Source organism: Labrus mixtus, chromosome 8, assembly GCF_963584025.1.
Source record: "Labrus mixtus chromosome 8, fLabMix1.1, whole genome shotgun sequence".
Lineage (NCBI taxonomy): Eukaryota > Metazoa > Chordata > Actinopteri > Labriformes > Labridae > Labrus > Labrus mixtus.
Window position 1 is genome coordinate 2,758,732 of NC_083619.1, and position 21,236 is coordinate 2,779,967.

Below are 21,236 nucleotides of genomic sequence, written 5' to 3' on the forward strand. Positions count from 1 at the left end.
GATCCCCGCCTCTGTGACATCACTAGTGTGCTCAGATTACTCTGACTTATTAATCAGTCCATTTCTGTTTGTACAACACATCATCTTAACAAAGGTCAACTCAGTGTACTCTTAGAGCACATTTATTTGCACCCTCTGGGCTCCCATACTGTCCGAGGTGTGTACTGTGCACTGCTGTGCATTACCTGTTGTTGCCCATAGCAACTACATGGTGCTACAAAGGTTGATAGTCTTGTAGCATGATAAACAAAACGTCTGTGACATCTTTCTTACCAAACACAAGTTTATCATTGAAACAGGATGTGGCAGAAAAAAGACGTTAACTTTGAATACACAAAATCCAAACTTTAAGAACATATACATTTTCTTTATTTAACATATTAAATAATAATAATTAACTTAGCTGTTACTGCTAATACTACACATACTTTTGACATTGTAGCTTTACATCTGTCTGATTCATTGTCTCTCTCCTTCTTCCTGCATCTCCCTCTATCCATCTTTCAGTTTCATCAGATGTCTGTTCATCATGAGTCTGCTTCTCATGATGGATTCATGTTGGGTCTTTGTAGAAAACAAAACAAAGAGTAAGGTCTTTTTCCTGCTCTTTTGTAAAGTGTCTTAAGTTTACATTTGGTATGAATTGCTGCTATACAAATTAAGATCGATTGATAGACAACAATAGACGTTTTTTTCCCCCCATTTTGTGTACCTGCCCCCTTTTTAACCCCAAGTTTCTCCCGCTGCTTCGTCAGCGGAGTATGCATGTGTATGAATGGGATTAGTTACTTCTGGTGGTCACCTAAGGCCGGTGACGTCAACAGCGCTGCGCTTTTTCTCCTGACGGCGGCCTTCTGCTGCAACACTCTCTACCCGTTGAAAACAACTGAAAAAAGACGGCCACTTTACTCAGCAGCCTCTACCATCAGTGTGTGAATGTGTATGAATGGATGAGTTAATACTGATGGACTCTTTACTCAGCAGCCTCTACCATCAGTGTGTGAATGTGTATGAATGGATGAGTTAATACTGATGGACTCTTTACTCAGAAGCCTCTACCATCAGTGTGTGAATGTGTATGAATGGATGAGTTAATACTGATGGACTCTTTACTCAGCAGTAGTTGGATTCAGTTTACAGAAAGTTTCTCTCATGGTCAAAATTAAACTGTCGTTGATTGCACCATGAAAGTTTTATTTTCCATCATCTCTGCCAGCTCCAAAGTCTAAAGAGATCAGTCAAGGATATTCAAGCCGATACACTCATAACAGACTGTCGCTCTGTGATGTTTTGTGTCTGCTGTGGAGAAGAGGTGTCAGCTCCTCTCTCAACCAATCACAAGACGATTGGATCATTGGAATTTAAACAACTCTGATTATCAGTCGGACTCGGGGTTGCTCTTTCATCTGAGATCCTGTCCCAGATTCCTGTTCTGCTGGTGTGTCTGTGACTCATGTTTAGATTCTTCAGGTAATCTTCAGGAGGTAAAAACCACCATCAGTCTTTTTAAACACGACAGCAGTAGGTGAAGTCGTGTAAATTATCTCAGCTCTGTAATCAGAGCTTTTAAACCTACCTGTGTGTGTGTGTGTGTGTGTGTGTGTGTGTGTGTGTGTGTGTGTGTGTGTGTGTGTGTGTGTGTGTGTGTGTGTGTGTGTGTGTGTGTTAAAGAGGAATGCACAGCAGTGTTTCATGTGTGTGCCTAAATGAGTGTGTCCTCCTCCTTGTGTATTAAGCAAGCAGCAACCTTTGGGTTCGAAATGAAGTCAATGCTGAAATCCAAAAAACTGTAGTTCCTTGAGTGTCCACTTGAGGCTGTCTGCAGACCCCTAGAAGTCCCATACACACCCGTGTCAAAATTCCCATTTTGACAGCAGATATAAACATTTTGGGTCTGAGTTTCTAACCCATTCTTTTTGATGTTGTGAAGGATAAAATAAGGTTATATGTAATTAGGATGGTGACTGATCTGACTGCCTGGTGGACACCTTCAGCCTCATTCACTAATGCGTAGTAAAAGTTCTTACTCTGCGCATAAAATAAGTGCATATGCAAAATCACGTCGATCATGACGTGTGTACCAGCCAATTAAGTTCTCACCACCTTGCGTTTGTAAGTGAATCTGAATAATTCTGAATTGACAGATGCGTGCCCTTTTCGTCGTTTTAGTACCTCACCAGCGTCCTTCATGAATACACTGGTCAGATTTTGGGGGGGGGGGGGGTCAACTGAGTGCCAATGCAGTCACAGATTGAATGCTCACAGTATTTCAAAAACCACTCTTCATTTAATCAAATCCTAATAATAATAATATTTAATGATAATAGTATTTAATAATGATAATAATATTTAATAATAGTTTTAATAATAATAACAATATTTAATAATAATGATAATAGTATTTAATGATGATAATAATAATTAATAATGATAATAATATTTAATAATAGTATTTAATAATAATAATAATAATATTTAATAATAATGATAATAGTATTTAATAATGATAATAATATTTAATAATGTTTATAATATTTAATAATAATAATATTTAATAATAATGATAATAATATTTAATAATGATAATAATATTTAATAATAATGATAATAGTATTTAATAATGATAATAATAATTAATAAGGATAATAATATTTAATAATAATGATATTTAATAATAATAATATTTAATAATAATATTTAACAATAATATTTAATAATAATAATAATATTTAATAATGATAATAGTATTTAATAATGATAATAATGTTTATTAATAATAATAATAATATTTATTAATAATAATAATAATAATAATATTTAATAATGATAATAGAACGTGTGTGATAGTGTGTGTTTTGAGCAGGGATGTAAGGAGGTCACAGATGATCTGATGACTTCAGGCAGCTCGTAGCTTCAGGCTCCATGTGGGAAACGCTCCGCCACCTCCACTTTTGATCTCAGCAGCAGACTTAACACCAACTTAGCACATATAACATCATAACAATAAAACCATACAATCCAACAGCTTGTATTGTTCATACAGCATTAGAAACTCTAATATGTAACAGGTCATATTTATACAGCACAGAGAACAATTAACACCTCATCATCTTTTTCAAACACAGACTACAAACAAACAGACTCAACTTGACTGTTTCTATCTGCTGTCTGTGAGGAAGAGCGGGAAGTCACATGAGGCAGCTGAAGTCTCTTTGTGCTTTACTGCAAAGTTTCAGCATAAATGCCGTTGCAGAGGTTTAATGAAAATAAAGCAGCATTGAAGCTGTGTGTGCACGCCCCGTGGAGATCCGCTGTACAACAATCCAGTCCAGTCAAGATATAGTCAAGTGAGTTCTGCACAGTCTATAACACAGAAGGGAGTCGTACAGTGTAGACATTTCGTTGTGTATGGCTTATTTTTTATGAAACAGTGTTTTGACCTTCCTCCTCTCACACTCACTGTGTCTGCATTAATCCGGTGTCGCAGCAATCAGTAGCCTGCTGTAGTCTGTAGCTATTCTTTTTTTTTTTTTTATGATTTACTTTTGGGCTTTTTTGTGCCTTTAATGGAGAGATAGGACAGTGGATAGAGCTGGAAATCAGGATGAGAGAGAGAGTGGGGAATGACATGCGGGAAAGGAGCCACAGGCCGGATTCGAACCTTATCTGTAGCTATTAACTGACCCTTAAACAACACAGTGCTTAGTTCTGTCCAAACACACACACACCCCTTCTGTTGTTTTATCTTACTCACACAACACACGCTTCATGAGCAGCCAGTTCAAAGATGAACAACTTGTTCATCTGTTCCATGGTCAACTTAGTCAAATCCTTGTAAACAAAAGGCCGGGCCCTGCCCTCAAATCTCGCTCCGTAGTAAGTTTTCTCTCTCTCTCTCTCTCTCTCTCTCTCTCTCTGCAGCCTGGGAGTACCTGGTCCTCTGACAGCGCCCCCTCAGCTGGAGGGCTGGTCCCAAAGGAGCAGCAGGATCCTCAAGAGACCATGTCTGACTCAGACCTGCCCTCCCCCTCAGCCCCCTTCACACGGGGCTGCAAGACCAGAGCAAGTCTACCTGTGGGGAGGTCAGGAGGTCACACAGGAGAGAGGCCGCATGGTGGGGTCATACATACTGGTCATGGTTGATTGATATATTATGTGGTGGAATGTAAAAACTGCACATGTGTGTCAGGGACTCACTCCCTCTCTGCTTGTGCTCAGGTGTGGTGTACTTACAGTATGGGGAGGAGACTAAACAGGTGAGGATACCTGCTGAGATGACCACTCAGGACTCTCTGCACGCTCTCTTTGTTACCGCCTTCCCTCATCAGCTCACCATGAAGATGCTGCAATCTCCCAATGTGGCAATCTACATCAAAGACAGCAGCAGAAACTTCTACTACGAGCTGGATGACATCAGGTGAGTCGGAGGATGTAATGGGACCACTGTAAGGTAATAACAAGCTCCAAGTCATTGATATTCTTTGACATTCCAAAGAGAGCCTTGGAGAAGAAAAACAAAACCAATGGAAGGTTATGTTTCTCATGGTGAAGGGTCTCTCTGTGGACCCTCCAGCCACATGGAAAATGTAAATGCAAACCTGGCAGCAGAAGAACATTGACTTTGGTGTGATGACCCCAGCAGCACATACTGGTTTTATATATACTGCATGTGGAACATCCCCTCTCTGGCAAGAACTGAACCAAAGCTGATGTAGGAGGAGGAGCGGGGGATGGGGCCACTAAGAAGAACCTGGCTTTTTTGGATTTTTATCGATTTCTTCTTTGCAGAGAAAAGAGTGGACGCCTCTATGTGAATAATGTGGCAGAAAGAGAGGTCTGACTTTGGTGCGTGCTCACCACCCAACAAAAGTTCAGAGTATGAGACCTTCATGGAGTTTGTAGGGTCTTCAAACTATTAAACCCACAGACTACAGTTTTGCTGGAGGACCTCAATTCCCATGTCGGCAATGATGGGTACACCAGGAGGGGGTTAGTCCAATCTGAAGCCGAGGTGTATGACGTGCGTTTGCCATAATAACCACCATATTTGAGTACAAAGTCATTCATTAGTGTGCCTGGTACCAGAACACACTCCCAGTGATCGTGTCACCATTTGATCTGAGGCATTTTTTCTCTGGGACAGTCGGGTAGAGAGAGGAGCAGAGACGTCAGCTGATCCTCATGGGGGGTTGAGTTGGAGGTTCAGGAGAGGCTCCAGTGGTGGTAAATTGGGAATATTTTAATGAGGCCACATGTCTGCGTGGTCTTCAACTCCCTCCTCCAGATGACTTTTGTGTATCCCGGGGGGAGATTGGTGACAGGGAATCAGAGTCGGCCGTGTTCTCCTCGCAGCTGCTTTTACAATGGAGGCTTCCATTGTAAAAGCAGCCACGAGGAGTTCTGGCCAGAATGAAATCAGAACATGTTTTTGCGGCAAACCCTAAAAACCTGTGCATAGACCCCGGCAGTGAAGGACACTGAGAGCACAGGTAGCTTCTGAAGCCCCAGGAAGTTTGCTAGCTGGGCTTTGTCTTTGTGTTCTAGGAACCAAAACCCCGGGTCATGGGAGGAGTTTTCAGAAGCTGTGGAAAAGGATCTGACTGTCATTTGGCCTCAGTCTGCCCTGACACACTGTTGGAGGGGGAACGTCGGGCTCGGCTCAGGCTGTCAGCAGTGGAGGAGAACGGCTAAAAGAATACTTTGAATTCTACTTCCTCATCAAAAGACGTTTTGTTTAGGTTCAGGAGTTTCTCAAAGATCCAGGGGAAGCCTTACTTTTATCCTTGGTAGAGGTTCCTAAGGCAGTCCAGAAGCTTCTAAGTGGCAGGGCGCCAGGTGTAGAGGCGATTCACCCTGACATTCTGACAGCTGTGGACAACATTGGTGTGTTGTCTTGGGCTGTAAATCACTTCTGTGTGGTGTGGCAGACTAAGGCTTATTGTTCCTTTTCTAATATGAAAACAGGGGGGCAGGAGGAGGTGCTCCAACAATCAGGATATCCCACTTCTCAGCCTGGATCTGTTGAAGGAGGCATCCCTGTCTTGGTTGCGGTGGCGACTAAGGGCTATAGGGTGGGTTATGTAACTTATCAATAGGACATAAGGGGATGAGGGGTGTTTGAGGATCGCTTATCCTTTCATTAGTACCATGTGTTTCTTTTACAATTTTGTACGTGAAGAAAACTGCTGTAAGGACCTGAGGGAACTGAGCAAAGTAGTTTTTCAATGTACCAGATTAAACCTCCAACACTTACCAATGGACTCGAACGACATTGCAGACACAAGCAGCCAAATGAAGTTTCTCCTGCAGGGCGGATTTAGCTAAACCTTAGAGATTAGGAGAGGAATGCAAACATCTGAGGGAGCCTGAACAAAAGCGTTGCTCCTTCACTTTGAAAGGCCAATAGAGTGGATTTAATATCTGATCAGGATCATCTCTGGTTGGAGGTTCCCAAGCAAAGTAGAAAGGTGGCGAACGTTTCATTTCAATATTATTTTGTCTTTTGTTTTGCACTCAGACCAACCTGTGATGTGGTTGAACATACCTTTTTGGTCAGGGAGGTCCATAACTGAGTAAAACAACCAGCAGGAGCTGTTTGAATTCTCTAAATTATAGAGACAGAACCTTTAATTCTTACTTTATTATCACCTTAAAGGGACCCATTTGCATTAATCTTTGTATCATTAGAAACCTGGTAGTATTTTTGAATGGTCATGCATCCCGCCCTCATTTTCCCGAGATGAGAAATCTTTGTATTTCTGAGTCTGTAAAGGAGCTTCCAGTGACTCAAAATGATGATTTTTGCGTCACTGGAAGCTGTTGCGGTTAGCGGGGTGAAACTACAATGCTAGTTCCTCATATTTTCGACCACTGAAGCTACAGACCAATCACAGATCAGTGGGTGGGAACTCACTCCCAGAATTGAAACTTAACGTCCGCCATATTGCTTGGAAGCTATGCTAACAGGCTCTATGGAGAAAGCTGATAATGGTGAAAAAATATAAATATAGCGGTGAGACAGCTGCTGCCGACAGGCCAGTCTTGTGTCTTGGCTGCTGGCCGCTGGGGCCGACGCCGGTCGAATTTCCCTCTGGGATTAATAAAGTATTTCTGATTCTGATTCTGAACTAGAGGACCTTAGTGGGAGTGTCCTGCGGTGCTGTGCATTCTGGGATTTGGTGTCTTTCATCCACATGAGCCAAAAAGACACTTTCTACCTTTTCTCGGCCAAGAAGGCACCAACTTCAAAATGTATTTCACATTTCTACATATATGACCCAATGTCAATACAGATTCATGTTTCAACGGGTCAAGTATCCCTTTAAGCATTGGATACACTGGACTTTCTTATTGAAAGGAAACAGGTGTGGACTGTAGTGACATTAAACGCCTTGGAGCAGAGGAAAATGAAACAAGGTGCATGCCGAGCAATTTTACAAACAACAACAAATAGGGAGATTTTACGAGGTGTTCTCTGATCTTCAGGCAAATTGTTGCAGTGGCTAAAAGCTGCCTTATCCCGAGGGCCGCTCTGAGTCAGACACTAAAAACCTTAATGAGGTCATATTTATCACCAAGGTGTTCATGTTCTTTTGGCTGCATCAAACAACACGGTAAGAACGCACCATGGGAATAGATGTGCTCCTAATAGTCTGTCTTCAGCAGACCTATGTGACACATGAACATCAGCGCAGTGTTGGATTCTCTTCTTACTACAAACTTCTCTTTGACCCTGTGATGTTTTCCATCGCGGCAAAGGGGCTCAGAGAGTTTTTTATAGCCCTGGAGACAGAGTATAAACACTGCAACAGGGGTCAAAGGTCATAGCAACAGGACCATAACATGGTATAGTAGTGTTATACTTCATTTTGATCATCATTGTTGTGTTGTGACAATAGCACTCAGTGATTTTCCCGAAGATGTCCCCGCCTCAGTGTCTCTTTGTTTGCCTTCAGGCTCGCGTTTAACAGCCTCTCTGTGTAACACCATGTCACTGTGCTATTTCTGCTTTCAGAAACATCTCGTCACACTCCTGTCTCAAGGTTTACCATAAAGACCCAGCACACATATTCAACTGCCATGCCAGACCTGCAAAGACGGAGGGGAGGGTGAGTCACACGGTCTGTTTCTGTGCTTCATTCATTCACATTAACATCATCCTACAGTTAACTGAACACTTTATAAATCAGCTGTTTGCTCTTTGATTCCACCTTTAAAAATAACATCATGAAGCTCTCCAAGTACCACCATTATGGTAGATGTTAAAATACACTGTTGGTCTATTTCTACACACATTTTACACAGGAGGCAAATATATTCATAAAAAGAATAGTATTTATTATTGACTGTTGGCAGCCACACTATAGGACTACTAAAGGTTAGCACTAGAACTGGCACTTAAACTAACACAACTCTGACATTTACCCAAATCAAAAAAAGTGCAGAACAATAAAAATGAAAACTTTATACCAACAACCTGTTTGAGAATATTTAGTCTCCAGTGTTTCCCACACAGAGACGATACCTGGGCCCATGTATATATCCGGCCTTTTCTTATTTAATTTTTCATTTATTCATAAAATTGTGGAGAGTGCAACCAGAGCCTCTGTATTATAAGGCTCCGCGTTAGCAAAACTCTCTTTAAAAAAAGAAAATCCCTCTCTACTCCTGCAGGGAGTTAAGACAGCAAGAGAGCAGAATCACATCAGCTTCAGAGCAAGAGAGAGGGGGAGGGAGGGGGAGCGATAAGGTCCACTGTCCGTACACTCTTGTAAATGCATCACAACGGAAGCATCTCCTGGCTCCGTTTTAAAAATATCAAGTGGAACTTTTCAAAACGCGAGGCGTACTCCTGGTGTTGATGTCTGTGTGGGCGCGTGCGAGCATAAATTGAGGAGATTAAAGTTGTTTGTTGCAAAAACTAGATTATTTTAGAGGGGAAAAAACATTTGATATAAACACAACCCAATAGATACAAGACAGATAAGAGTATGACAAAAAAAAAAATAGCGTTTTATGCTGAACAGGTTTTTTTTTTATATTGTGGAGATTCCTTTGCGTACCACCACAGGGAGCCCACGTACCATAGTTTGAGAACCACTGGTCTAGTTGTTTAGTGTGACATCTGTCCATCACTGTTGCAGCAGTTTGATAGACAGCTGCTGTTACTGTGGAGCTTATGTGCACTCGCCACACTGCAGGCTGTGTTGTGCAGAGCTTCATGTGTCGTGACACGTTCACAGATCGACGCCCTGTTTACTGAAAGCAAAGACTCGTTTAATACACACACACACTCACCTGATGATCACTGACTGTGTGCACGCTCAGGTAAGACAGGACTGATGTGTATATGTATGAATGTAAATATGAATGTATTCATGAGTATACCCTATATGTATGTGTATATGTGTAGGTGTGTGTGCGCGTGTTTATGTGTGTATGTGTTCAGTGGCACATGCTGCATGAACTGTAAATAGAGTACTTTACTGTCAATACTGTGGTGCATGCAGTAAAATGAATAGACTACAGTGCACATTGTACTAATGTGTTACTGTGGTGGGAAAAGTTACATTACTGCAGAACATACTGAGAATAGTAACGTGTTTGAGTACTTTTGCATTACCTAAAAATGAAAAAACCCTGTTGTGACTTGCTGCACAAATCACTTCTATTATCAGGGAGAGAAGCAGTTTCTTTGTTTGTGACCACCAAAGGAAACAATGCTCTACTGTAATGACTACAGTACATACAGTATGCAGCATCATACTGTAAATACTGCTGTGCATGCAGTGTCATGTTTTATACTGCAAGCTGCTACATCAGTACCTTGTTTTAAAAATACTTTTTTTAATCAAAAGGCCTTTTTGTAATCCTTGTGTTATCCATGTTTTATTTGTTTTATTTATTTACTGTCAACTTTAGTCCATCATTGTTTTAGTTCTTTCTGTTTTATTGCTACATTGTTGATTCTGTTTTCATGGTTTTATTGAGATTTTCATGTTCTGTAAAGCACTTTTTGATAACTGTATGTACTACAGTAGATGCTGTATAATCATATCATACATGCAGTATACAGTAATACATGCATACATAATATAATCTCATTCAGGTGTCACTGACTATATGCAGCTATACTCTCAGTGAAGAACTCTTCTTGAAACCAGTCCACCAGTCAGTCTAGACCTGAAGAGGTCATTCGATGTGAGGGAAAACATTCCACCTTAAAAAAATGAAAAGTTCTTAGAGAGCTTCAGTCTGATTAGCCCTAAGCTTCACTCAGAGAGCATCAAACATTACTCCCATAATTCAGTCTGACATGTTTTTCTTCAGTCGTTCAAATAAAGGTGTGTGAACACAACATGAACATGGCGAGACCACACCTTCTGATTGAACTGATAAACTGGATCTGTGGGGCCGACATGTTTAGACGTACTCACTGAGGAGGAGGAGGAAGAGGAGGAGGAGGAGGAGGAGGAGGAAGAGGAGGAAGAGGAGGAGGAAGAGGAAGGGGAGGAGGAGGAAGAGGAGGAGGAGGAAGGGGAAGAGGAGGAAAAGGAGGAGGAGGAGGAGGAAGGGGAAGAGGAGGAGGAGGAGGAGGAAGAGGAGGAGGAGGAGCCGGAGGAAGGGGAGGAGGAGGAAGGGGAGGAGGAGGAGGAGGAAGAGGAGGACAGACAGACAGAAGGACGGACCTCATATGTGTAGGTCAACTAGTGTTGTATTGAAGACCACACTAATCAAGACATACCTGAGACCAGAGTGCTCTGAGACCAAGACATTTATGGATTTAGATCGAGACAAGACCAAGACCATGAATATCACTCTGTGTGCAGGAGGCGTGTCAATCACTTAGACCGTAATAATGGGAAGGTTGCAGACGGGGATGAAAAATCTAACTACAAATGGATTGAAGTATCCGTTCTTATAGAAAATGGCATTTCCTTTTAATCACAGTAATGACCTGGACAAATAGCCAATCAGTGGTGTTCATGACCGGTCTTGATTTAAGTCTGATACCGAGTAATGACTGCAGAACATTTTCTATTTTTGCACCCCTGACAATGTGTGGGCATGCTCTTGATGAGTCAAAAATGCTTTTGATTCTGAGACGTTCAAAAAGTAGTCTCGAGACCAAGACCCATTTTGATTAGTACAACAGCAAGGTCGACTTTAAGATGTAGTTTCCACTGTTTGCACAAAGTGGTCTCAGTGAGAAAGCTCACCATGGACATTTAACAACGCTTTGTATTTATTCACAGTTTTTATTTATTTTTTTTTGTGTGTATTTAGTTTTTGAGTGTTTATTTAAGGGAATTGTTTAATTGTTTAAACAGTACTTTGTGTGTTTGTAAACAGTTCTATGTGTTTGTAAACAGTTCTATGTGTTTGTAAACAGTTCTATGTGTGTTTGTAAACAGTTCTATGTGTGTTTGTAAACAGGGTTTTTGTGTGTGTGTGTGTGTTTGTAAACATTTCTATGTGTGTTTGTAAACAATACTTTGTTTGTTCTGTTTCAGATCTCTAAAGAGATTCTGTACGGGAGTCACAGCCCGATTCACACTCGCTCTGCATCGGGCCGCAGTACCCTGCAAAGCCTGCAGGGCTCCATGTCGCCCCCCATGGTGCGCTCCATGCCCTCCTCCCCTTCTAGGAGAGTTTATGGTGGGGGGACCAAAGGAGGGGTGGCGGGGGAACTGGGCAGCTCAACGTTACCACGGGAACGCCTGTCGGGGGCGGGGCTGTCCAGGTCCCTGTGCACCAACAGCAGCAGCTCCATCCTGGAGAGGAGGGATGTCAAACCAGGTGAGATACCTGCAGGGTCTTCAGCTGATCACTGATTTTAGACATTATTAATTTATCATGGATTAAGGTTCATTGATTCACATCATCAGCTCATCGGTCAGGTCTACGCCCTGTACAGCATCAGGAAGCTCAGACCTGTCAGAGCATGTTACTCCTGATACAGGCTCATCAACCATCTCACCTCCTTACTGGCAGTTCTTCCTGCATGCAGGCGACTGTGGCTCAGTGGTAGTCCCTCAACTGGAAGGTCAAGGGTTCAATCCCTGGCTCCTGCAGTCACATGCCCTTGGCTAAGACACTTAACCCTAAATCGCTCCCGCTACTCAATGACATGAAGTTAATACTGCTGGACACTTCACATCGAAGCCTCTGCCATCAGTGTGTTAGTAGATGAATGTGCCATACAAAAGTGCTTTGAGTTGTCAGAAGACTAGAAAAGCGCGATACAAGTTTAAGTCCATTCATCATCTTTTTTATGTACTTCTGATGTTTTGTCTGACAACCTTATTTAAAGGTCAGCATTTTGGACAATTGTGGCGGGAAGTATTTCTGACTGGATGGTTTTTGTTAAATAGACTGAATCATTGTGAGTGGTGAGGTGCTCCAGCAGAGCGCCTGGTTTTCAAAACAACATAAAAACATCACATGTCAATCTGCTGTTCTTCTCCCTCCACTGGCTCCAAGTTACTGCTCGCATCAAATTAAAAAAACTCTGCTGCTCACTTACAAAACAAACACAAACTGCTCTTCCAGATCTACACTCCCTCCCCGCCCACTACACTCTGCCAATGAAAGGCGAATAGTCCAACCTTCACAACAGGGCCCAAAGTCTCGAGACTCTTCTCCTCTGTTGCCCCCCGGTGGTGGAATGAATGAACTCCATTTGATGTGCAGAGTCCCTCTGCACCTTTAAGAAAAAGCTAAAGACCCAGCTCTTTCTGAACTCTTAATGACATTGATGCTACTGTTGATGATCATATGGAAGCTGTTGATGTTGTTGATGATTTTAAAAGAATGCCTCTGTACAACCTGTTCATTCCCTCTGTGCACTGCCTCACATTAAATGTTTTGATTATTGATTGAATATTAGATGAGGATGCTGACAACTTTAAGTCCATGGCTCTGGTCCTGCGTGCTGAAGGAGGTCCACATTATCCGGACTCGTACTGCTCCTCCCTGCTGGATGGAGGAGCAGGAGGAGGTCGCCTCTCCTCCTCTCAGTGCAGCGCCCCCCCATCCCTCGCTGCAGACCTGGTGGACTCTGGGGGAACAGGGATCCCAGGATGTCTGCAGCAGTACCGTGCCTCCATCAAACCCCTGATGGGCTACGGAGATACCCTGGACCAGCAGACTCGATCCCTGCACAGGTAACATAAAAACCCTGTCCAGATCCAGAAACCCAGTCCAGAGGCGTATACTACAAAGCAAGTTCAACATATCCAGGGTACCTTTGGGTGATCTGGCTTCTCAGATCTGACAAGGGAGATCAGGCTGAGTGTTCACACGCAGAAGAACTGGTCTTAGTAGCATGACCAATCACAAACATAAACAATATGCCCTCAGCAGATTCTTATATCAACATATTTTAAAATCTGACAATACCTTGCACTTCTATTTCATAAGACAGGTGTGTAGGAGAGTCCATCGAGCATAGTAACGGTTGAACTCTGGCTCACTGTCTAAAGTGTTGATAATCCTGAAAATCCAAATGAAATAATCAAATCAAATGAATTCTTTGTTCTGTGCATCTTTCACCATCCAGGCAGAAGAGCAGGAAGTATGGAGAGAGCCAGCGTCCTCCTCTGGGATCCTGGAACCCGCCCTCCTCCCCTCAGAGAATCAGTGAGGTCAGGTTGTCCGAGGGACAGGTCATCGAGGGGTCGGCCCTGGTGTCTGCAGAGAGGATGTCACCGATCCGCCGGTCCCTGCGGCGGGCCAGTAACGGGACCACAGGCTCGTCCTCCTCCCCCTCCTCCGTTTTCTTTGACAGCCCACTGGGGACACCTGATAGGCTGTTCCAGGGTCATGTGACTGGCAGCACCGCCCAGAGGTGAGCCTACAACCAGAGTCATCCTTTAAGTTTGTTAACAAGGTGTTTACCTGTTGAAAAAGGTCCACTAGCCAGCCTGAGCTAAAAAAAGAACTAGCATGTACTGTCACTTCCTCATTAGAGCATCTGATCTTGTTTTGTACTTAATGTTGATGTAGCTTTGTACATGAAGCCTGTCAGCGTTTGTTTGTCCCCTCTCAGACACTCTCAGACATTCAAGTGGTGCCTTAAAGGAACCGAATGAAGGTTTTGACCACAAGTGGGACGAGAAATGTTAAATGGCACTTGAAAAGCAACGTCTTCCAGGATGGCATTAGGGGAACATCGATATAACATGAAAGACAGGATTCCTCTGGTGTTGAAATCAGGAACCAGCAACACCTGATGCAACATTCACACGAGGGCACAAAGCGTGCTACAGAAACAAGACATTCAAAACAATCCCAGAGTCTTGACATACATCAGTCTTACAAACATCAAACATGTAACAGGATGCAACAGAGCTGAAACAATGTGCTCTGTGCACACTTTAACCTGAGCTGCATGTCCGATGCCATGTCATGTTGTTGTGTTTCAGTGAGAGGATGAAGGCCATGGAGGAGCAGATAGCAAGTCTGGCAGGTCTGGTGCATCACGCCCTGTCTGTGGGAGCTGATATTCCAGGAGTGAAGGAGGCCGTCAGGTCTGTAAACACCTGCATTTACACCATGTAGCAGTACATGAACACCTGCTCTACCAGCACAAACTCATGAGGCTCCTTTTCAATTATGAGTGCATCTAACTGTAACGACACAAGCGTATTAGATACGGCTGCAGCACAGATGGTATCAAACAGCATGGAGCAAAAAAAAGAAGAATACATCTAAGAAAACAAAATATGTGTGAAGTACGCTCACTTCATCATCTTATAGGTAAACAAGTGTGAGGCTTTGAGTGCTCTCATCAACGTCTGCTGTAGGATGATACAGTACAATGAATATCTGAAACTTGTATGTATGTATGGTTCATCCAAAAAAAGCTCAGGCCTCACACAACACGTTTGTAAAAACTGTAATTAAACTGTGTGTTTGTGTGTGTGTGTGTGTGTGTGTGTGTGTGTGTGTGTGTGTGTGTGTGTGTGTGTTTGTGTGTGTGTGTGTGTGTGTGTGTGTGTGTGTGTTTGGCCTCAGTGTGTCTGCTGGACATAAACTCCTCAACAACCGACATGGTAAGGCATTTGATGTTCTTCTCTTCTTACAAAATACCTTAAATTCTGCTTATGACCCTTATGACCTTCAGTATCATGACCTTTATATGACCTTCAGTATCATCACCTGTCTTTGACCTTCAGTATCATCACCTGTCTTTGACCTTCAGTATCATGACCTTTATATGACCTTGAGTATCATCACCTGTCTTTGACCTTCAGTATCATGACCTTTATATGACCTTGAGTATCATCACCTGTCTTTGACCTTCAGTATCATCACCTGTCTTTGACCTTCAGTATCATGACCTTTATATGACCTTGAGTATCATCACCTGTCTTTGACCTTCAGTATCATGACCTTTATATGACCTTCAGTATCATCACCTGTCTTTGACCTTCAGTATCATGACCTTTATATGACCTTCAGTATCATCACCTGTCTTTGACCTTCAGTATCATCACCTGTCTTTGACCTTCAGTATCATGACCTTTATATGACCTTGAGTATCATCACCTGTCTTTGACCTTCAGGTATGTCATCTGAGCATCAGAAACCAGCTGCTTTGAGTGACAGCTTTAAAACCCAGCCCCTGGCTCTTCAGGCCCCTCCCCCTGACAGCGAGCTGCAGCAGAGTCTGATGTTAGCGAAAAGAAATGTGTGTGAGCTGAGACTGCAACTCAACCAGCTCAGACACCTACAGGTACCTCTCTATTCACCTGTGTTCACACATGTCTATGAGTACTCACCTGTCTGTTTACCTGTCTACATAACTGTGTTTACTCACCTATCTGTTTACCTGTCTACATAACTGTGTTATATAACCTGTCTAACAACCTAGTGTTTACTCACCTGTCTATTTCCTGTTTACTCACCTATCTATTTCCTGTTTACTCACCTGTCTATTTCCTGTGTTTACTCGCCTGTCAATTTCCTGTTTACTCACCTATCTATTTCCTGTTTACTCACCTGTCTATTTCCTGTTTACTCACCTGTCTATACCTGTGTACCAATCGGTCTGCTCACCTGTGTGCTTACCTTTCTTTACATTTATATACATGCTTGGCTTCTCCCCTCTCTTCTTACCTGTCTACTCACCTGTGTTTATTACATTTTGTACTAAGCTGTTTACTCACCTGTCTATTAACCTGTGTAGTAACCTGTCTGATGTTGACAGCCTCTCCATGTGATCATCCTGCTGATAGGCGGTTTCTAACACAAGTCATCACTTGTTGTGATCAGTTCCCGCAGTATTGCATTGTTGCGTTGGGTGGGAGATGTGAGTGCACATCTAATGAGATCTCTCACAAAAATCATACCTGTACGATCCAATCAGTAGTGTTTGATTAACTCACTGTCATTCAGCGTCTGCAGAACATTTCTCCTCTCTTGACGTCTTTCCTCCATTTTCTCTGCTGCTTGAGAAACTCTCAAAACAGATTTTCCTCTTAGGAGTGCTCTTAAAGGTTAACATGCTTCGTTCATAGCTTTTATCTTAACCAGGATCTAGTCTCAGTTTAACATGAAACGTCATGATTAGGAGTCTGTTTGAGTTAGAATCCTGTCCCTATGGGAGCAACTCTTTGTACTTATGGTCCAGGAGCCGGGTCCATCCCTCACGGTGTTTGTTGCTACCTTTTTTTCACCCTTTTTTGAAAAATGCTTCAATGCAAGATTTGATTGACAGCAAAAAACATCCTGAGGGATGGACCTGGCTCCCGGTTTTGTGAACATAGCCCCTGGTTGTGTTTGTGTCCCCTCAGTATTCTACCAGTATCCTACTGGTTGTTACTGCATCCTCTCTTTATTGCACTACTGATGTTCTATCCTCTGGTTGCTGCGTGTGTTGCAGCTATTGAACCAGCAGAGTGTGAGCGCCATGCTGCAGACGGCCGGTCACGAGTTGCTTCTCCTGATGTGTGATCGTGTGAGTCAGAGTGAGGCGATGGCATTTAGACGGAGAGCAGGGATGGAGGAGGAGAGGGTCCTCTACCTGAGGACTGAGGAGGCCATTCTCACACAGCTCAGGTGAGAAAACCACTTTAACTTCTGATATCATCAGGCCCAGTAAAACTTGGAAACCTGACACCGTCCCTGCTCACAGATGCTGCGTTAAGGTCACAAGTGCCCAAAGCTCGCATTTGATCTTCATTTCTCTGTTTTCCTGGGGGTTGCCAGGTGATGTTAACATGCATCTGTTTGAAGAGATGGTGCTGCCCCTCCACAGAGTGTTAAATGCTCGTTGGCACTTTCCTAAACTGTTTTTGCCCTCTGCACCAGTCATGTGACATGTGAGCTATGACTTGAACGTAGAGTTCCTGTTTGCTCTTGGGATGGTAGTTTGTCTCTTTAAGAGATTCATATATGTTATATGACTTTCATTTAGTTTGTCGACCCCAATCCGTCCTTTATTCCCACAGCTCTCAAACATATTAGAGGATTAAGAAACTGAGCAGAAACACCAGATTAAACGGCTTCTTCTTCTTCTACGCTGTAGAAAACTGCCAGTGAAACTTTTTTAATAAACTCATGGAGACAGGATGTCAGCTGTGTTCTAAAGTTGAACCCAGAAGAAGGCCATGATTTGTGAAGTGGTGATTTAGCCTTTTCAACATCGACTCCCTTTGCTGTGACATCACGCCCATAATGATGTCACAGCGGCTGAAGTCAGATTATCATTGGCGTGTGAGACGGAAGCGTGTGTGTTTGCGGAGAGGAAGATGTGAAGAAACATATTGTTATAAATAGAGCCAGGGGAGGAGGAGAGATGAGATTTAATGTGACATCAAAGCTCATCCTCACGTTAGCACACTGCACTCATGATGCTAATACAGGGCTGACATTTATCACACAGAGCAGAGACACACAATTATCTCCACACACACACACACACACACACACACACACACACACACACACACTCTTCAGACACATCAGGAATAAGAACTCATACATAAAGCCAACATGAGCAACAACAGGGAGTCCTGGAGAGTGTATTAAAGGTAGACTGTGTGACACATAAATACTGTAGAAATCCAGTCTGTCCTGTGTAAATGTGTCTCTGAGTCCTGACTGTCTACAATGAGTGAGAAGCTCGAGTCCCGCTGGCTTTGTTGTTGTCAGAGCCGTGTTTACATGGACGGGACGGTTGGCTCCTCCCCTTGTGTATAAAGGGGTTAGGGTCTGAACCTTAGAAAAAAGAGGTATGTGCTCAGTAGAAATACTAGTGAAAAAAAGGTAGCAAAATCCTGAGGGATAGACCTGTCTCCCGGACTATGAGGAAGCTTTTTGAATATGGCCCCTGATTCAATCAATCAATCAAACTTTATTTATAAAGCACCTTTCAGACAAATTAAATTGCAGTTCAAAGTGCTTTACAAGAGTGCAGAAAAGTTATTGACGAAAAAGTAGTTTAGAAAATCATTGAGAGACTAATGCACACCAATAAGAATTAAAAAAATATGTATAAAAATGAAAAAATAAAATATGACACATAAAAGCAATAAGATATGAAAATTAATACATAGGAGAAGAATATTAAAAATAGTAGTAGGATAAAAAAGACAATACAATAATGTTAAGATTTTAATTTATATAAAGCAATATATATAAGTCAGACTGAATAAATTAGTTTTAAGACTGCGTTTAAAAATCTCAACATTGTCGGCTCCTCTCAGACCCTCAGGAAGGTTGTTCCACAGTCTCGGAGCGTAATTGCTTTTGTGTCCCCTCGGTATTACAAAACTCTTATTGGTCCCTCCCTTTTTTTTAGGTAGTAGGAAAAGAAGAGTTTCCCCAATAATTTAAATGCAAAATAAAAGAATGACAGAACAGTTTAATATTAAACAAAAACAAAGGAGGTGCTGCATCCAATCCAATAGATGCAGGTCCTAATCACAAATTATCAGAAACTAAGCCCTGCTACACTAGAAACCTCTACTAGTGATGTAGCAGGGAGGGCACAATGGTGCAAAATAAAATGTGCTGAACATATACTATACTGAAACCAGATCAGAATAAACTTTAAATATGGAGCCTGATTAAGGAGTAGAATCATCAGAGTCACATCAGCAGAACAGTTCAAACTTTACAGACATGACAAAGTCAACAGGTCAACTAGCCCAGCCAGGAGCAGACAGGTAACAGTCAGCAGGTCCAGGTCCTGGATCAGGGTCCAGGTCCGGTTTACAGACTACACAGATTATGTAATACAGAACACATCCATTTCAAAAACACAGATGCACAAGGTACAACGAGATAAATATAAAATATCTGCAGATAAAAGACAAATATCTGCAGCCTAAAGATGAACACACTCACACACAGGTGGTGATGCCTTCAGGAGCCTAGAGTAGATGTGTAGTATTCATTGAAATGATTACGACCGTTGTGTAAATGTCGCTGAATCGCAGCACAAGCAGGTCGATGAGCTCTGCTGCCCTCTAGTGTCCGCAGCAGGACACCACACAGTCTGACACCTGCCGGTTAACCCTTCCATGGTTCATGTCTTTGGTCTCTCAGTGAGCTCGAGGTCTATGTGGACCACCTCCAGAGAAGCTCCGCCTCCAGTCCCAGCCAGCTGTCAATCACACTGAGAGACGTGGAGGAAGCAGCCGTGAACCTGCGGAGGGTCGGAGAGGCTCTGGCTGTCCTCAAAAGTACGAAGATCAGGGTTTTATCAGGATTCATAATTTATTAATATTTCAGTCAGATTGATTTTATGGCTTTTAAGTTCTTGCTGCAAGAGGCTTAAAAATATAAATTAATTTTTTTATGGGTTAAAAAAGAAACAACTCTGACACAAATCAGAGAAATGAGATGTGACACAGGACATTCACAGAATGGTTCATGTTTCACCGTGTCTGTTTACCTCACCTGTCCTCCAGGTGAGTTTCCAGAGCTGCAGGTGAAGCTCCGCTCTGTGCTGCGTCTGGAGGTGGAGGCGGTACGTTTCCTAAAGGAGGAGCCACATAAGATGGACGCCATGTTGAAACGAGTCCGAGGTCTGACTGAGTCCCTCAGCTCTCTGCGCAGGTACACTCCTTCCTTAACATAAACCCTCCCCCTTCTAACAGCTGTGTGACATAGGAAACTAACACCGCCCTGTTCTTGACAGGTGTGTGTCAGAATCCAATCCCCCCATAAGACCAGCGCAGGAGCAGGAGGATCCTGTGAAGGAGGCGGATCAGGGACCAGTGAAAACCTCGCCCAAGCCTCAGCCCCGCTCATCTGTCAGACCCCCCCTGCAAGCCCCTCCCTCTTCTGAGATCAGCCTTGATGGATCCGCCTCTCCTATTATGGTCCGCAGGATGAAAAGCATAGCAGCTTCAGGGGTTCAGCCCCCCAACCACCCCAGCCCCCCTCTAACCCAAACCCATGGGCGAGACTCACCCACTGTGGCCAAGGTATGAGCTCTGTGATCGTCAGCTGGATGATGACATAAGAAAGGAAGTGATGAGTGATAGATGACTCTGATTGGCAGGTGAGCCCTTGCAGCAGAGAAGGGAGCCCCGGCCTGCAGAGGAGACCAGGACCTGGACCAGAGGGCAGCAAAGACGAGTCCACCCTAAAAACAAACACTCACACTGAGGTCAGCCTGAGCACACACACACACACACACACACACACACACACAGCTCAGGAGAGAGAGTGAGAGAGAGAGAGAGAGAGTGTGTCAGGTCCCTCGACAGTCAAAGCCTATGGCAGCTTAACTAGGAGGTTGTCCGAGCCTGAACGAGCCAGATCTAACTTTAAGCTTTATCAAACAGGACAGTTTGAAGCCTACTCTTAAAATAGATGATTAAGATTTCACAGGAGCGACTCAAGCGAGGCCTGATAACTGGCTCCGCCTCCCATAGTACATTTCATGACCGTAGGCGCCACGAGCAGTCCTGCATTCTTTGAGCATAATGTTCTGATACAGATGTTATTTCCTTTGGAACATCAAAAGTTTATTAGACAAGGGTGGTTACGTCAGAGCCACTTTTTGACCTGGAACAAGCTGACGACACAATAGACCATGATGTGTTGCTTGTAAAAGATTCATCGTAAAATCATGATAAATCGATTCAAAGGTGTCAAGGTTCACATCGGTACTCGGTAAAAAATGAATCTCAATAATATGGTGAGCATCAGCAGCTGGAGAGCAAGATTTAGAAATTGAGGACGCACCAGTGTCTTTTAAATCAGAGGTGTGGAAA

General features: G+C 43.0%; 1 protein-coding gene and 1 long non-coding RNA gene across 4 annotated transcripts in view; one reads left to right on the forward strand and one right to left on the reverse strand.

The window, feature by feature from the left end:
- The window catches only part of LOC132978598 (sickle tail protein homolog), a 63,557-nt gene that overhangs the window by 26,398 nt on the left and 15,923 nt on the right, over nt 1-21,236 (forward strand). For 2 of the 3 annotated variants that reach the window (XM_061043817.1, XM_061043818.1), the window contains 14 exons: nt 3,922-4,114; nt 4,219-4,417; nt 8,015-8,108; nt 11,514-11,799; nt 12,890-13,166; nt 13,562-13,849; nt 14,427-14,531; nt 15,019-15,056; nt 15,570-15,739; nt 16,889-17,064; nt 19,558-19,694; nt 19,923-20,070; nt 20,153-20,441; nt 20,519-20,626. In XM_061043817.1, the coding sequence (XP_060899800.1) occupies nt 3,922-4,114; nt 4,219-4,417; nt 8,015-8,108; nt 11,514-11,799; nt 12,890-13,166; nt 13,562-13,849; nt 14,427-14,531; nt 15,019-15,056; nt 15,570-15,739; nt 16,889-17,064; nt 19,558-19,694; nt 19,923-20,070; nt 20,153-20,441; nt 20,519-20,626 (2,508 nt within the window). Of the gene's footprint in view, nt 1-3,921; nt 4,115-4,218; nt 4,418-8,014; nt 8,109-8,920; nt 9,328-11,513; nt 11,800-12,889; nt 13,167-13,561; nt 13,850-14,426; nt 14,532-15,018; nt 15,057-15,569; nt 15,740-16,888; nt 17,065-19,557; nt 19,695-19,922; nt 20,071-20,152; nt 20,442-20,518; nt 20,627-21,236 lie in introns of those variants that run through there. The other variant, XM_061043819.1, reaches the window with a different exon arrangement.
- LOC132978599 (uncharacterized) lies at nt 15,683-16,120 on the reverse strand. The gene is made up of 3 exons (XR_009673954.1): nt 16,006-16,120; nt 15,836-15,911; nt 15,683-15,797 (listed from the first exon to the last, which is right to left on the reverse strand). It is a non-coding gene; the product is annotated as an uncharacterized LOC132978599 (long non-coding RNA).